This window comes from Daphnia magna, linkage group LG7 (assembly GCF_020631705.1).
Source record: "Daphnia magna isolate NIES linkage group LG7, ASM2063170v1.1, whole genome shotgun sequence".
NCBI classification, from domain to species: domain Eukaryota; kingdom Metazoa; phylum Arthropoda; class Branchiopoda; order Diplostraca; family Daphniidae; genus Daphnia; species Daphnia magna.
The window spans coordinates 13,485,223-13,500,708 of record NC_059188.1 but is presented as its reverse complement, the minus strand read 5'-3'; the positions used below and the strand labels follow the sequence as shown (position 1 = coordinate 13,500,708).

Sequence of the window (15,486 nt, the reverse complement as noted above, 5' to 3'; positions counted from 1 at the left end):
AATTTTAATCTATCTAGATCCTATATACTCATGTTGCTCAGGCTTTATTTTTTTAAGCTTTGTTATTGCTACAAAATGTAAAAAGAAAGTGAAGAAAATACTAAAATTTATTGCTAGACAATTTTTAAAAAACTACGTTTAAGATATGACCTACGAAAGAAAAGTTTAAATTAACGTAATTAATGAAGGAAGTACAGCACAATGTTAGGGGGAATACACTTGGCTCCACCCCTTGCGAGGAGGCAATTCAATAATACATAAATCCGCGTCCACGTTTTACCAAGTGCACGGTTTACTGCGTTACGTCAATTTTCGAGTGTTTTTCTCACTTTCAGAGATTTTCGTAGTTGGACAAATCGTAAGAAAATGACAGGAAATTCTCCGGAGCCAGATTTGGGTCGTGCGCCTGAGAATGGGGACGAAAATAACCCAGCCCACGACGAGTTCAACGCTGATTTAACCGATAGGTCTTTTTCTACGTTCCAGAATTTATACTAGATTTTTTATCATAATAGTACATCTTTCCTGTCTACATTTTCAGAGACCTGGCTGAAGTAGAAGATAGTGAAGAGCCACAAGAAATCAGACCAAATGGTTATGAACTTCTACCAACTTCAAACTGTGAAAATGAAGATGACAATGAAGATGACAATGAAGATGACAATGAAGATGACAATGTGGAATTTGGATACAGCACTTATGATGGTCAGGAATTCCAGATTAGAACAAGCCATGATTACCATAACCTAGTGACAATAGAAACTTCAACTCCAGCTGTTAGCTGTAGTGAAAAACCTAGCATTCCACTTGATACTACACAAATTGAAACTATAAAGTCAATAATGTCAAAAGTAATACTTCCCAATTCAGCTATTCCAGTTTGGGCTCATTCCATAACTGATGAACAACTTAAGCAGGTGGTTGATGAGAAAGTTGGGAAGGAGGTAGATGATACCTGGGCAGTGTTTGATTAAATTTTGCAAATTCAAATTTGGAAAGTCATGATCTTGAATAAACTGTATAGCAAAAGTTTTTTTTATTTTTTTGATTCCAATTCTGATGGAGGTAATAGGCCAGGAGTGATGCAGAAGTAAACTGTTGTGGAATCAGCATCAATTAGTGCCAAAGTCAGCCTTTAATTGAATGAACGAAAATCAAGCCACAATGGAAGAATGGGGCATGCGCAAAGGAGCTCTGCAGAAGATTACCTTTTTGAATTGTGGTGTTGTAAAAGATGATTTTGAAAGACAGCAATTCTGTTTAATGATATAGCTTCATCTGCAGCTAATGGAAAAAAGACTTCTTGTTCATTGTTCTCTGGCAAATGTCCCGTCAGATAGACTAAATTCAATTCATCAACCTGATGAATCTTCAAATCATCAAAACCCCTTACTAAATAATGCCGTTTTTAAAGTTATTACTAAGCTATTCGATAAAAACGTAACCTTACCAAATCTCAGATCTTTATAAAGTTGTAATGTCAAAGCTTTTTGTTTCAATGACAGAAACACAGCATTTTCTAACGTTTCCATTACAAAAGAAATAAAACGAGAAATAACGTGAGTAATAAATGTGAGCACTTAATCAAATAAAAATGGAATGTTGGCGATAATTGTGTCTAAATTCACACGCGGAACGGCGGGAATGAATTGTTACACTTCCGATTCACAAATTGATACTAACATTAGCAAAACAAAAGAAGGGCGACCCTCGCATGATGATTGAGCAATGTTTTAAAATAAATTATTAAACATTGGAAAATATCTTAGACTGAAATTGGTTGCTATTATTATCGTATGTTAGAAATTTGCGATTAATCTTATAAAGATATCTCTTTACCTTGCATTACAAACCTGAAACCTCACATGTTTTTGGAAGTCCTCTCCCCGTCTTCCGTACACAGTCACCAGCTCACTACTGTAGTTTATATTATTTGTTACACAACTTGACATTATTTCCAACAGCACGTCAACAAAAAAATTCCGAAATTCCTTGATCACTTATAGTCAGCGTTAATAAATATGTATTTAAAGTTTTGATTTGTGGAGTTCCTCGTCTCAAACCTAGCCCGCTCTAGCTCCGCCTCCTTTGTCTCATGTGATCGTAAAAAAATCGTCTGCACACTCTGTCGTTTAAGGAAGTTAAGCAAAAGTTATCAATATGGAAAGGTCAAATAAGAAACCTGGAAAAATGCAGTTCATTAAAAGTTTTTACAACGACCCCTTCAGATGGTAAGGCTTCAAATCAATTATTACACGAAACCGAAACTAATTGATAACTCATTCCAGGTCGTTGGTGAAGAGCGTGGCCCTATTCGCCTTGGGAGTTAAGTTAGCACGCGAGGCCATCGGCATGGACTTAATGGCCCCTCAAATTCAATAACAATATAAGTGGTCAAACAGTAACAAATAAAAGAAACCAACAAAAATCTGAAAATTGTTTTTTTAATTGACTAATTTGTGTTTGATACACATGTTGATTATAATTCATCTGGCTTTTGAAACTTGTATTTTCCTCTCCAACTCTTTGGCAAAGGAACCAGAGATGGGCAAGGCAGCTGGCCAGGGACTTCGCAGATGCAATGCTTCTGACATTTTGACCCAAAATTAGCTGGATTGTCAAGCTTATCTTCTGCTTTCAAAGTTTCCCTAAATATTGGCTCATTAGTCACCATACAAAATTAGAGAAACACAAAACATACTCTGATTTACAGACTATCCTCCGCACTCTTTCATAAATCTCATCCTTGGACTTGAAGTCAACATCCATAAGTACCTCTTCCCCGTTTTCTAAAAAAATACAAGCTTTGTGTTCCTTATCAACTTAAGAAATGGGAAAATTATATGCATTTACTTTACCTAAATAACATTGTATAAAGGGACTTGGTGTCAAGTTCTTGAATGTTGTTATCTGAATATTAGGATTTTTAAACTGCAGCTGTGGCAGGTGCCAGAAAACGAATTGCCGTGCACCTTCGTGGTTTTCACCTTTTGTATTGTAGTTAATTGAGAAAATCTTTACTCTGTCCTTCAAAACTAGTTTGTTTCTGTCTAAATATTCTATCGTTCTCCGGATCGGGGCCGGACCTTTCATAAACGGCATTTTACAGTGAAAATCTCTTGTACAATGGAATTAAATACCAGCACAAGAACGTAAAAACTGGAATCTACTAGCAGACTTTTCTAGCTTGTTTTAATTCTTTTACACCAGGTGGCTTTGGTTGAGCAGACGCTTTGTTTGAGCAGACGCTTTGTTTGAGCAGACGCTTTGTTTGGTGTATAAGACTATAAGATAAAGATTCCAAGTATATGTTTTTAGGCGTCTAAAAAAGTTGTTGGAAAATCTAGAATATGCAGCGAGAAGAAAAACAGTTGGACGCTGCCTTGGAAGCACTTCTACAACGGATAAATGATTTGAAGACTTCAATTCGAACTCTTTTATTTAGATTAGAAAACGAATATGCGTCCCTTAGTTGGCCTTCATTTTTGGACAGTTACGCCGTCATATCGGGCCAGGTCATTTTCTTTACTTAAACAACTATGTGGTGGTTTTTTTCGCCAGTAAAATGCATCAATTAATTCACATACTTATGGTTTCATCAAAACAGATGAATACATTGCTGAAGGTAATGAAAAATGATAAGACCCCGCTTTTGAGGAACCTGATTGTTTTACCTCTTGTCTTGAGCCCTGATCCAGATGAAGGTAGAAATCTAGTTACCTTTTATAATAGTTGAGGTGGTTAATAAAAGAATTTTGTTTCAGAACTCAAGCAAGCAACAGAAGGGCGTGTTGTTGCTTTTTCACATGACATAACACCAGATATGTTAAGAACAAAACCTGATCCGGATGTGGAGCAGCGACAAAATCAGTTTGAGCAACGAGCCTCACAGGTAAAATGCTGTTCCTGCAGATGGGATATCAGTCAAATTTATCAGTATTTTGTAATGTTGAAGGTTCCACCAGAGACAGCTCAGAAACAAATCAATGCATTGAACAAAGTAGTTAATCATGTGCTGGAGCAAATCACACATTCCAGAGAGGACTGGGAGAACGAAGCTACTGTAAGAGCTGCGGCCGCTCAAACCTGTGTAACGGCTGATACGCACACTCTAATTGCAGCAGTGGGTTTGGGAAAGAACCTCAAAACCCTTCCCATAGCTGCTCCAGCTCAGCCTGGTATGCATTCACAAAATATATACAGTTTCTTCCTCCTTATCTCTGTCTCCCCCTTTATCTAAATTGTTATTTTATTTAATGCCTAAATCTTTTGCAAAGGTCCTGGACGCGCGCAGGCTGGTCCGGCTCCAGGGAAAACAACAAGCACTATAAAGACGACTATCAAAGCCGCCAGTCAAGTGCATCCATACAACAGATAAACAGACTAAATCAAATAAACATTTATTTTCATGTTGAAATCAGGATACCAAACATGCCTTCTTAATAATTTTTCAAATGCAGCAATTGATAACGTTACGATTGAATGACAGCATCCATAATTACTGTCATTTTAAAACAAAAGCAGACGGGAATAGAATAGGGACAAATATTAGCGTGGGGAGTTTATGGTCAACTCCTTGAAGCAGGAATCGCAAACTCTGACGAGTTTCCGGCTGTTGCCAACGGCAGTAGATTTACTAGAGCACTCGTTGCAGAAAATTTGGCCGCAGTTACGACAGTGATGTTTCCTAACTGGTTCGAACATAAAAAATTAATATCATTAGATATTTATCGTATACACTGCAGATAGTACTACCAGTAAGGTTAAAGCCTTTATGGCAGCTTAGACATTCATTCACTTCGGAGTCATTGGCCCACTTACGGCCCTGCAATTTGGCATTTTCCATCTGACGAGATGTAAAAAATCTTTACATTTAACGGGAATGTTATTTTAACTATAGATCGGGTTCAGACCTGAAGGCTTTGGTTTTCACGACCGAGTTCGTGCAGGGCAGCCTGTGAATCTTCTAGGCGGCGGCGCAGTTCGGCTGCGTTGAATTTCAGTCTGTCGACTTCGTTTTCCCATTGGTTGCAGTTGTTCTGTAGCTCCGTATTTCCTTCCTCCAGTAAAGCTACCCGCGTTTCAAGCTCTGATTTGGGAATTGCATGAGCAATAAATTACATTTGATAATATACCCTGCTATATCAACACGCGTACCTATCTTCAGCGTATGGTACTTCTCTGCCGAAGCTTGTAATTCTTCGCAGCGCTGATAGCGAGTTGCCGATAAATCTTCCGCTGCTTTCAAATTGGCCGTGAGGGTCTTAATTTCTTCTTCGAGCTTCACGCGTTTTTCTTGCCAGGCGCTAATTTCCTTTGCTCGACCATCTTTGGCTGTATTCTGTTAGAAGATACGTGGACAAACAATCACTTCATGAGCCATTTGAACAAATCCATTCTTTATACCAATTGCTCGATAAGCTGGGTTTTGTCTTTCAGCAGACCTTCTGACTCATTTTTGAGCCGCTGAAGGTGAATGCGATGCTCAGTGTTTTGCTCGTCTAATTGCTGCTGGAGATGCTTACTCAGTGTTGCAAATGATTCTTTCTCGCCTAGCAGGAGTTGCTCGTGTTCATTCCATTCTGCCTTATCCTGTTAAAATAGTAAGTCATTCAATAAATAAATTTAAGATAAAACTAAAATTTCCTTGTGAGATTACTTTGATACGTCGTAGTTTTTCTTGCTCCACTTCTTCGGCAAGCGGCTCCAGCTCGGTCACTCGACCTTCCAATCTGCTAATGGTACTTGTTTTATCAGCCAATTGGCAATGAAGTTGATCCAATTGCTTCACATTCTCTTGATGAGTAGATTTCATTTGACAAATTTCGGCTTCTAGAGCTCTAATAGTACCCTCCAACTGTTGTGCATGGCCTTTAACTTGCTCCAACTTTCTTGACAGTTCATTGTTCTGGCCATCTTTTACGCAAATCTCTTGTCTAGCACCTTCTAGGTCACAATGCAATTTTTTTAGCTCACCATTCTTCTCCGACAGTTGGTTTACCTTCAGCGTAATAGTTATTTCATAGATATTAAAAGCATGTTACATAAATAGTGTTTCAACAATGTTTACTTGTAGGAGGTCATGCTCCTCAAGCTCTCGTATCTTTGATTCTAGCTGACGATATTTAGCTTGCCATTCCTGGGTTTCCTCATTTGCTTTGTCGAACGACATCCGATTTTTTTCAGTTAACTGGGTTACCTTTAAGCAAGGAAAGTAAACATAAAAATTCGGATTGAAAGCTTGTAAAAACTTATGGTATCTTAGCAATGCTTACTTCAACAAGATTGTGCTCTTTAATCTTACGTATTTGCGATTCGAGCTCATGGCACTTAGCTTGCCAATCTTGGGCATCTTTATTCACCTTTCCAAGCGATATCTGAAGATTCGTTTGCTTCTCTCGAGTTCCTTCGAGCTCATTTAATAAGTTGGACAACTGGTCTTGCAATTTAATCTTCTCTTCTTTTAGCTGACTTTCTGCAAAGATCCATTCATCAGCTTTGGCTTTCTGCTGACATTCCATGGCAGATACAGTTTTGTTGGTAGCTGCGAGTTCCTCTTGCAATCGTGCCTGTAAAAAAGAAAAAAAAAAGCAACAAGAAATTTTTATTACGTTGCACAAAAGAGAATTTATGTTTTAAAGAATTAATTTCACGTTGTCTTGCTGGATCTGTTGGATGGCTGCGTCGAATCCCTCCCCCTCTTCAATTTTTACCAGAAGTTCCGCTCTTTCTTGCTCTAAGCGAGCAAGTTTTTCCTCTAGTACAACAGCTTTGCCAGCCCTAAGATGTAAAAGTAGATTTAATAGGAAAATCCAGCATACAACTACAAACAACTACAGACATTTGTTGCTGGGACTTGTTATGTTCTTCTACCTCGCGGTCCTTCCGGGAGAGACTGTTGATAAGGTCTTCATTGGATTGCTGCATGCTACGGCATCTGGCTTCCAGCTGATCAACCTGTTAACAAAGTTATGTTAGAAAGAAAAACAAAATACAATAATGAACAATCCAACGTCTTACTTGTTGTTGATGTTTCGACAAGTCCAATTTGAAGCGCAATAATTCGTCTTCTTTTTCCGAAACTTGTCCTTCAGCCTGGTGACGAGTTTGGTTTAACATTTCCTGGATACGAGTAAACATTGCGGAATTTACTGTATTCCAATTGTTCGGTAGAAATTTTTAACTTATGTAGTAGAAATACCTGGAGCAACGTCACTTCTTGTCGGAGCTGCCCAACACAAATGTCCGTTTCCTCCCTCATATTTTGCATTGACAACAACTGAAACATTGATTCCAGACGAATCAATTATTGACTGAAAATTTCATAACAAATGATAAAAGCAGAGGGCGTGTGGCTGCAGTACTTACTTGATCACTTTTTTCCAAAAAGATCCGCCTAACTTCGTCAGTTTCTTCCTTCTGACGTGTTAATTCATTTTCTAAACGAAGATTGTCTGCCTCTAGTTGCTGCAAGCGTGCGAGCGTATCTTCATCTGGTACCTTGAATGTGCCAAAAGTTGGACTAATAGCCAAGCGAGGAAACAACGAAATACGATTATTGATTTCCTACCGAAGGTCGAGTTTCTTCTATCCTTTGGCTTGAATTGTGCTGATTTTTTAGGGCTTCGTGATCAGCCTGAAGGTCGTCAAGCTTTTTTTGTAGATCTCCGAGTTCTCTTTCTTTGTCTGTAGTCAAGTCGTCCATTAGGCGTTGGACAGTTGCGAGCTCCTTCTTCAGAACTTCGGCATCATCTGAGCATGATCTAAGTGAACGAGAAACGTTGTGAAGAGATAAAAAAAAAAATAGTTTTCACATTTTTACTTGTGCGCCAATTGTGATTCGAGATCCTTAATATTTTCCCTTAAAGCGGCCACAAGGCCCACATTTTCATCCAAAGACGCCTGCAACTGTGCCACAGTCTGTGAATTTCGTGCAGTTTTTTCTTCTAACTTTTCTCGTCCTTGTTTAAGATTTACCGTCGTTTCTAATGCCTCAGCCAACTGCTTTCTTAGAAGAAGCACTTCTGAGGTCACTATGGAAAATATAATCAATAGTAAGATAGATTTAGCAGTAGTTTTTTGTGCTTGTCTTATTTACAAAGTGATTTTGTTTCTGACAGGCCTTGAATCTGCTGCTGGTACATCTGGTGTTCTTCCCCTGATCCTTGTGCTTTAATCAATGCTTTGAGTTGTGTTACTTCTTTATGCAATTCTTCAGCATTCCATCTAAAATTTGAATACATTCAAAACCACATATAAACCACGAATACTGAGCAGGAATACCTTTCCTCATTTAGGGATGCAGTAAGGGTATTGATCTCTTGCATTAAAGTTTCTTGATCTCCAGATGCTTTCACAGAAGAGGCAGAATGATGAACTGAATAATGAAGCTCTAATTCTGTTGCATTGTCTAGTCTAGCTTTGCAGACTGGACAAAGGTAATTTGCTCCTGGTTCCAAATGTTCTGTTTCATAGTGAGACTGAAGATTGTCTGGGGACGGGAAGGCTGCCATACAAGTAGGGCAAAGAAAACCCTCTGCTTCAACAGGAACAGCTCCGTCATCAGAATAGACAGCGCTTGCCTGTGATAATGTTCGGCTTTTATTTGAAGACGTTTCACTGCTATCTCCATCTTTTGCCTAATGAGGAGAGAAAGAAAGGCGCCGTAAACTCGAAAAATAAAGAAAGAGTTGTTGCTTGAAGAAAATACCTGGGATATACGGCTGACCAGATTACGAATATTGAACATGGCGTTAAACGTTGACGGTAACAATTCCAATCCACTCAATTTTAAGTTCACGCCTCTGTATTTACATCAGCTGATTTCTGACAGCAGGCATGGTAACTATTCGTGTAGGCCGCAGCGTCTCTGTTTATTCGCCTGTAGTTGCACAGCTACTGTCACCTAGCGATAGAAAATACCAAGTGTAAGATAAATAGGGACACCAGAAAAACGGTTCAAAAGACGTGCGGAAAACGCTGAAGTTAAAAAAAAAAAATATGCTCGGGGAAAATTCTGTCGTATACCGTAGAAACATCAAGACATACATCTTAAATCTATGGAAATGGATGTTCAATTGCATACAAATTAAACATTTAAACGGTATACATACTGTATGTAAACAACATGGGGAGGGAATGGCACATTAAAGTGATTGAAGGCTGTGTATTTCTGCTCAATTCGTGATGCTTTCACAATACACTGTCTTATTGATTTCATGTTTTGGTTAGTTTTCCTTTTTGCAATTCAACGCCAAGTGAATTGTTGAGGAAATCGTGTCCTGAAATACAAGATGTATTGTTTTGGAACCACCAGTCCGCCACATCTATGTAAACGTTTGGCTGTTGATGAAGATCGTTGAGCATCTCGCAAAGCTGGCACCAGCCGTTCGTCGGTTGTCTCACCACCTCGTAATCTTTTTTCCAGTCAAAATATTTCAAGTAGAGGTCGTCATTCTCGTTCAGCAACTTCAAATAATCAGCCAACGCTTTGGGTGACTTGAAATCGCTCGCGTCAATGTATGACAAAGGTGGTGCATAATGAGAATAATTAGCTCCTCCATAGACGATGGGTATTATGTAGGACGCCATGGCCCTGTAGAATTTCTCAGTGACGTAATCTGTGCAAATTGCGTTCTCAGCAGCCACGTAAAACTTGTAGCTGTCCAGCAGTTGATCGCATTTGGGACTTCCCGATGGCAAGCAACTGAGCGTTCCACAACCGCCGTATACGTCCACCTTGACGTATTGGCCAAGACGGGCAAAATATTCTTCTCTGAGGCCGTCTGTTTGGCAGTTGGAAACAAACCAGGCAACCATATTCTTCTTTTTGTCCAGTAACGGCCTACTAGACGATTTGTTCCACGGGTGCTGCAATAGATCGGCTGCCTCCGGATGCAAGGGGGGCAGGACCAGCGGTGGACTAGGAGCACCGCTTCGCCTTCTAATGGCTCCGTACGGATGGGCATCGTAAATGTCAGAGTCACGGCGATACGTCATGGTCCAGTTGAAAAAGTTTTTCGTCCAAATGAAAATGGGCAGGTCTTTGTCTTGTACACAAGTTTCGTAATTGTAGAAGATGTATCGCTGATTCGGTCGCCGGATGTCGGGCAGATCGATTTCGTCGAAATCGTTGGCGTGGAACAGGATGGCATCGCTGGCGTTCATGAAATTGCGATCGTCCGTCGTCAAGCAGTTGGTGAACCGACATCCAGCCTCAATGAAAAACTTTTGTCCCAATCCGATTTCATAATTTCTCGATTCGAAATAGAGATTCCAGAATAAGATTCGCTTCATGTCACGTCGCTTCAGGGATCTTTGGCTAATGCCCCGTTGGGTTGTTGGTGATACTTTGGATATGGCTGATCCACGGTCGATTCCCGACGAAGTCTTTTCCAACGGCTTCTGTTTTGTAAAAGAAATGAGACATTAGCTGTTGCACAAAAACGTGTTGTTCTCTCACAATCCGTGGATCAGCCATGTTGTTTGAACAATTTCAAATTTAAAAGAAGAAAATGTATTTAAACGTCTTGAACAATTGTTACCTGAAAATGAATAAAGAGGAAGCAGCCGAATGCCAAGAATACGACGATTAACAATGGACCACTGATTGTTCTTCTCTTGTAAAATAGATTAAAAATTCTCAAGCAGAACTGCATCGGCAACATAACGTCTCCCGCAGAAGACGAATGATCGGCCGCTCTGAAATGTTTTCAGTTGTCCCACTAATCCAAAAACCTGCGTAAAAAGGACGAATTAGTCGGACACTCGAGTTCGTAAGGTGGATAACAACTAAATGAAGCAGATATTCTTGGCATACCTGCGATCTCCCCGCGAAGATCAAAATTTTTGGCAGATCCTACAGAATGCGATGCACAGTCACCAATTCACATAACGTTTGGTTGACGTGTTTCTCAGCGACAACAAATGCAGAGTAAAACTAAATGAATAACATCTCCGCCATTTTCTAAGCTGAGCAGTGGAGAGTAGGTAAACGTCCATACGCAGTGAGTGACAGGTTGTCAAAAATTCCCATTACATTGGTCCAGCTCGCCCGCGGACTCCCGGCGCGAACGCACCAAATGCAATCAAGAAAGTTATTACGAATCTGTCAGTTTTTCTTTCTGAAATTAGCCTAAAGCGATAGGGAGGTATAGGGACGCTGAAAATGAGATGTAGTTTGTAGGGGAGAAACTGGAAAAAGAGAAACTTTGAGCCAATGTTGTCAACGGTCTATCTCAAGAATTTTTCCTTTTGTTTGAATGATTTTTTTTTTTTTTTTTTTCATCGTACCTTAACGGCAAAGATCGTCTGCATACAACCGAATTAAAATTGAAGATTTTACCAAAACATTTAATTTAGTTTTTAAGCTATCAGCCCGGCTCAAAGGCAAAATAATTCGGACATTTTTCACATATACTACTTAGTACATATTTCAATAAAAAATTTAGTTAAAACTCAAAAGTGATCATGATGATGGAAACAAAATTCCGTTAGCTAAGCCATGACGGCCAAAGTTATGCTTTTTCAACCAGTAAAGGACACTAGATTGTTTAAAGCATTTCCCGTTGTTCTAGATAGAATCATAAAACCCAAAAAATCTTCACTCAAAACTGACTGCTAGTTTCCGTTGCCAATCTGAAGCTTGTGGGACAATATTTGACAGCTAGCTGGGCATACAATGAGCCGGGAGGAACATGCTGGCCATGGCCAGATCCGTAAATGTGTGACAGGAAGCTATACCGATGTAACATGTCCCAATCAGCTGGATCAAATTCCGGTTGATAAAAAGCGTTCAGGCGTGCACCGGGGATGGCGTAAAAAGAACGTGACTGTTGGATGAATATTGAAGAACGATGCCAACAGAACATCCATTGGTCGATTAACAAATCGTCATCACGGTCGCAAAAATAGCGAATAGCCTCCGTGAGGGTTTCAGGACCGAGGCTCATGTATCTGTCCGGTTCAAAGGCCAATACCATATATTTCATTAGAAAATGAAGAAAAGGATGACCGGATGGAAAAGCCATGACACCGTTTTCGACCCAGTTGGGTATCGAATAATCCACCGTACCGACAGTGTTGTTTAAACTGTCCAGTGAGCGTAAAACGATGCAATCCAAGTCGAGATAGAGGCCACCTTTTTTCCATAGCAATGCAACTCGAACTGCATCACTCAGATGAAACGGCCTCCAGGTCGATTTATTGAACGATCCAGTCGTGTACAGCTGCCACAGCGGTGTGTCTTGCAAATGGGGTAGCAAATTTTCTTGCACCACACGAACGTTGGCCATTTTCTGGAGTAAAACGCGAGTGATGGGGCAATTGGATAAATCTTGTCCATCTTGGTAAGTTTCTGGCCAGCTCGGATTTACCGGAGTGTTTTGCACGTACACGGAGATTTTTGCTTGTGGATTTGCTCTGGCAGCCGATTCGATTCCACATGCTTGGCGAGCTGTTAGGCAAGAATGGCCCGAGCTTTCGATAAAGAAAATCTCCATCGGTTCTCTTCGTTTGCTGGGTGGCCGTTCACCCGGATCGACCGTCTCCGATGTAAGCAGTAATTCTGCCAGGTTCTTTTTACCTGCGAAAAACAAATTTTATGAAAATGAGATTGTGCTCAGATGTTTAAAACAAAACAATTGAACTATTACCTTTCGAATGGAATACCAAAATCACAGCGCATGTTGTCAGAAATGCGAGGGCAAAGATAAAACGTCGGTAGTTGACTACACGAAACATGTTCTTCAACAGCTTTGAAAGTAACACCTGGTGGGCTCACATGTTGGTTACATGTGACGTCATCCTTACTAGAATACACTAAAACTAATATTCTCGCGCCACCTATTGATACACAACGAGCATAGTGACTGTAATTCCAGTTGATTACGATCTAGCAGCCGTTCTTTTCTGTTAAGAGTCTGTTAAAGTCTACTTGCTGTAATTCCCTCGAAGGACTTCCCGCTAAAAGGGTACACTCACGTTACGATGGGCATTTGGGGCTGAAGCGAAAGGAGGCATTACCATAATGTTTCCCGTAGTGAATACGTGAACAAGCTAATATAGTGAGCGTTTGCTAATCTTACGTTGTATCGCTAAAAATTTACGTATTTTTTAGGTAACTAATTGCAGGTGTGGCACATAAGGGGGAAAAAAGATCGAAGTTGTTGGACAGTATGACAAAATGAGATGTTACTTACGAAAATCATGTCGTCGCTCGTTGCTTTTAGTGGTGTACACCTTTTTCTTTTACGGTTTCCTACGTGGTTTGCTATCACCGTTGATTTTCTCGTACAGTCTAGGAAGCGAAACAGTTGCTGACGTTAGGATCCCGTAAGATAACCTTTGTTTTTTCTTTACATTTGCCGATTTGTATGGATTCGTTAATACTTTTTAACTCCTTAATTGCAGGAAATTAAGTAGAAACTTACCGATTTGTGCCCATAATTTGCTGAACCAAAGTGACTATCATTACGTCACATGGGCAAGGAAATCGAGCAACAGTAACCATCTCTTGTCCAAAACAAAAGATGAGTATTCTTGTCGATTAATGTCTTACAAGATCAAACAGGCGGTGACGTGTTTCGACATCCAGGTTGAAGGCACTGCCGGACGTGATGAAAATGCTACCGTTGAAAGATTTCCAAAGATCCATTTAGTCTTCATCGGAGATTCGAGGATACGACAACAATTCTTCTATTTTTTAAGGGTAACAATAAGAACAAGCTGATTTTATTTTGATTCGTGCATACCTCTTTTTTGTGTGACAGAGTTTGATTTATTTTAGCTTATCCCGAATTACGATAGAATAACCAATCCTTTGGAAATTCCTCGGAACGTCGTCCCTTTTCACCACGGAGATGTTGACGTCGACAGCAGAGTCCTCGGAGTAAGAATCTCATTTAAATGGCGACCCATCATAAACGATACGCTGATTGAAATGATACATCATTGGGCGATCGCCAATCACAATGAACGACCCAATTGGATTTTATTAAGTACAACGCTGCTGCTACAAGTGAAACGTGTTATCTAAAAAAATGTTAATGTTAAGGTATGGAGATTTACCACATGTTGCAAGAATATGGGGCTGACCATCAGCTTTACCAAGAGAAGCTTGCCCAGTTTGGACCCATCCTCAACAAGCTGGCCAGTGTCAGTCAAGTGATATGGCTGAATCAGTATCCGGTTGTCGAGCTCTATGCAAAAACAGGTACGAGAAATACAGATATCCACGTGCAAAAGGTTGATCAGTACAACAAAGTAACGCGTCGTATACTCAAGTAAGTTTTGCTGCATGAACCGGATGCTGGAAGTCCTTAGATAAGAATAAACTGTATGATGAAATAGGAATTTTAAAAACATCCGAATATGGGATTCGAGCAATGCCTTGACAGAGGAGTACGTTCGTGGCTGTCTAATAAATCGCGAACGTGAAAACCCCGATCCATTTTTCGTCAAAAATGGCAAGAATCCATTCATCAACTGCAAGCCCTACGTGAATTGCCTGGATTTTGTGCATACGGGTTACGCAGCTCTTTCTAGTGCTACGCAGCTTTTATACAACGACATTTGTAATAACCTGTTGTACCAACAAGACGACATAAAATAAACTTTGAGCTTATTAGTTTAAAATCCTCAAAAATTAACCAAGAAAAAAGACATTTTCAATCAAGGCTAAATAGTTGACCAGGATTATTTACCATACCCAACGTCAGTCCAACAAAAGCCTTTTCTTTGCTCCTCTGCCTTCGGACAAAACCCTTTTTCTGTACGGGTGGATTGATAACTTAGAGAAGAAAAATAATAAATTTTACTCAACCAAATATGACTGAAACGGGAGATTTGCCATCCGGGCTATAAACGTGGGCCATAGTTTCATCCATCCTTTGCGTGTATGTTTTGCTGGACTTAATGAGTCATCTTCATGCCTTTCATTCGATGTTAGGTGCCAAAAGCCTTCGATGCACTCACGTGCATTTTTCAGTGACTTTGATGAACGTTGCTGAAACAAGACAACGTTTGATCCTTTCAATCAACACGTCACAAAGCTTCTTCATCAAAACATTTCCTAGAACTGAAATAGAAAATGTCAAGGTCTTACCGTGTTTAAGAAGTTGCTTAAAATCCTTGCCACGTCGATGAGTCAACGTACATCTCATGCGTTCAGGGTCGATTGACTGGAAATTCATGGTGGTAATTTAGGGATTTGCAATGAAAAGACGTGAAAATGTGCAATTGCACATTTTTAAATTGACTAATAAAACGGAAGAAACCCTAATGATGATCGTATCATTGATGTTTACACTTGTGAAAGTTAACATAAGTTAAACCACACCAAAAAAGTCGATTCCGTTTTCACCAGACTAGCTCAGGTCCATTGCCCTCCCATATTTCTAAAGTCGAGACTTTTTTTAACATAAATGCGCTTATTCTTCACTTTGAAAATATTCCTTGATAGATTAACAAATTTCTAAGATTCGATTC

At 39.8% G+C, this 15,486-nt stretch overlaps 8 protein-coding genes across 12 annotated transcripts; 3 read left to right on the top strand and 5 right to left on the bottom strand.

Moving 5' to 3' along the window:
• Positions 1–89: 89 nt before the first annotated feature.
• LOC116926076 lies at positions 90–2,075 on the bottom strand. Its single transcript, XM_032932866.2, has 3 exons — positions 1,451–2,075; positions 1,209–1,392; positions 90–1,133 (listed from the first exon to the last, which is right to left on the bottom strand). The coding sequence occupies exons 1-3, from the start codon at positions 1,530–1,532 to the stop codon at positions 1,037–1,039; spliced, it is 363 nt and encodes a 120-aa protein (XP_032788757.1). The 5' UTR covers positions 1,533–2,075; the 3' UTR covers positions 90–1,036.
• Positions 330–1,029, top strand: LOC116926072 (male-enhanced antigen 1). The gene is made up of 2 exons (XM_032932861.2): positions 330–467; positions 542–1,029. The coding sequence occupies exons 1-2, from the start codon at positions 367–369 to the stop codon at positions 972–974; spliced, it is 534 nt and encodes a 177-aa protein (XP_032788752.2). The 5' UTR covers positions 330–366; the 3' UTR covers positions 975–1,029.
• Positions 2,076–2,426: 351 nt separating the features above from the next.
• LOC116926071 (probable 28S ribosomal protein S25, mitochondrial) lies at positions 2,427–3,199 on the bottom strand. 2 transcript variants are annotated; one of them, XM_032932858.2, is made up of 3 exons: positions 2,859–3,199; positions 2,702–2,804; positions 2,427–2,648 (listed from the first exon to the last, which is right to left on the bottom strand). In XM_032932858.2, exons 1-3 carry the CDS (start codon positions 3,100–3,102, stop codon positions 2,480–2,482), a joined length of 516 nt encoding a protein of 171 aa, XP_032788749.1. In that variant the 5' UTR covers positions 3,103–3,199; the 3' UTR covers positions 2,427–2,479. The 2 variants fall into 2 exon arrangements, with proteins under 2 accessions (XP_032788749.1, XP_032788750.1); XM_032932859.2 differs by having other exon boundaries at positions 2,702–2,789; positions 2,859–3,195.
• A 39-nt stretch (positions 3,200–3,238) lies between these two features.
• LOC116926069 (mediator of RNA polymerase II transcription subunit 8) lies at positions 3,239–4,417 on the top strand. Its single transcript, XM_032932856.2, has 5 exons — positions 3,239–3,515; positions 3,608–3,704; positions 3,765–3,892; positions 3,956–4,178; positions 4,278–4,417. The coding sequence occupies exons 1-5, from the start codon at positions 3,351–3,353 to the stop codon at positions 4,376–4,378; spliced, it is 714 nt and encodes a 237-aa protein (XP_032788747.1). The 5' UTR covers positions 3,239–3,350; the 3' UTR covers positions 4,379–4,417.
• Positions 4,385–8,909, bottom strand: LOC116926037 (early endosome antigen 1). 2 transcript variants are annotated; one of them, XM_045176361.1, is made up of 18 exons: positions 8,711–8,909; positions 8,284–8,639; positions 8,099–8,226; positions 7,823–8,033; positions 7,571–7,763; positions 7,369–7,500; positions 7,202–7,279; positions 7,021–7,122; positions 6,842–6,957; positions 6,654–6,780; positions 6,261–6,569; positions 6,071–6,199; positions 5,660–6,001; positions 5,407–5,592; positions 5,158–5,341; positions 4,914–5,089; positions 4,756–4,846; positions 4,385–4,691 (listed from the first exon to the last, which is right to left on the bottom strand). In XM_045176361.1, exons 1-18 carry the CDS (start codon positions 8,747–8,749, stop codon positions 4,549–4,551), a joined length of 3,042 nt encoding a protein of 1,013 aa, XP_045032296.1. In that variant the 5' UTR covers positions 8,750–8,909; the 3' UTR covers positions 4,385–4,548. The 2 variants fall into 2 exon arrangements, with proteins under 2 accessions (XP_045032296.1, XP_032788700.2); XM_032932809.2 differs by having other exon boundaries at positions 6,276–6,569; positions 8,711–8,907.
• A 237-nt stretch (positions 8,910–9,146) lies between these two features.
• On the bottom strand, positions 9,147–11,394 carry LOC116926051 (alpha-(1,3)-fucosyltransferase C). Its single transcript, XM_032932830.2, has 3 exons — positions 10,820–11,394; positions 10,545–10,737; positions 9,147–10,404 (listed from the first exon to the last, which is right to left on the bottom strand). The coding sequence occupies exons 2-3, from the start codon at positions 10,665–10,667 to the stop codon at positions 9,217–9,219; spliced, it is 1,311 nt and encodes a 436-aa protein (XP_032788721.2). The 5' UTR covers positions 10,668–10,737; positions 10,820–11,394; the 3' UTR covers positions 9,147–9,216.
• A 32-nt stretch (positions 11,395–11,426) lies between these two features.
• LOC116926060 (lactosylceramide 4-alpha-galactosyltransferase) lies at positions 11,427–13,475 on the bottom strand. 2 transcript variants are annotated; one of them, XM_032932844.2, is made up of 5 exons: positions 13,431–13,475; positions 13,200–13,297; positions 12,654–12,843; positions 12,375–12,583; positions 11,427–12,296 (listed from the first exon to the last, which is right to left on the bottom strand). In XM_032932844.2, exons 3-5 carry the CDS (start codon positions 12,739–12,741, stop codon positions 11,607–11,609), a joined length of 987 nt encoding a protein of 328 aa, XP_032788735.2. In that variant the 5' UTR covers positions 12,742–12,843; positions 13,200–13,297; positions 13,431–13,475; the 3' UTR covers positions 11,427–11,606. The 2 variants fall into 2 exon arrangements, with proteins under 2 accessions (XP_032788735.2, XP_032788734.2); XM_032932843.2 differs by having other exon boundaries at positions 11,427–12,583.
• LOC116926059 (N-acetylneuraminate 9-O-acetyltransferase) lies at positions 12,889–14,634 on the top strand. 2 transcript variants are annotated; one of them, XM_045176376.1, is made up of 6 exons: positions 12,889–13,064; positions 13,118–13,332; positions 13,411–13,708; positions 13,787–13,997; positions 14,054–14,282; positions 14,350–14,634. In XM_045176376.1, exons 2-6 carry the CDS (start codon positions 13,184–13,186, stop codon positions 14,609–14,611), a joined length of 1,149 nt encoding a protein of 382 aa, XP_045032311.1. In that variant the 5' UTR covers positions 12,889–13,064; positions 13,118–13,183; the 3' UTR covers positions 14,612–14,634. The 2 variants fall into 2 exon arrangements, with proteins under 2 accessions (XP_045032311.1, XP_032788731.2); XM_032932840.2 differs by having other exon boundaries at positions 12,889–13,332.
• The last annotated feature ends 852 nt before the right edge of the window (positions 14,635–15,486 follow it).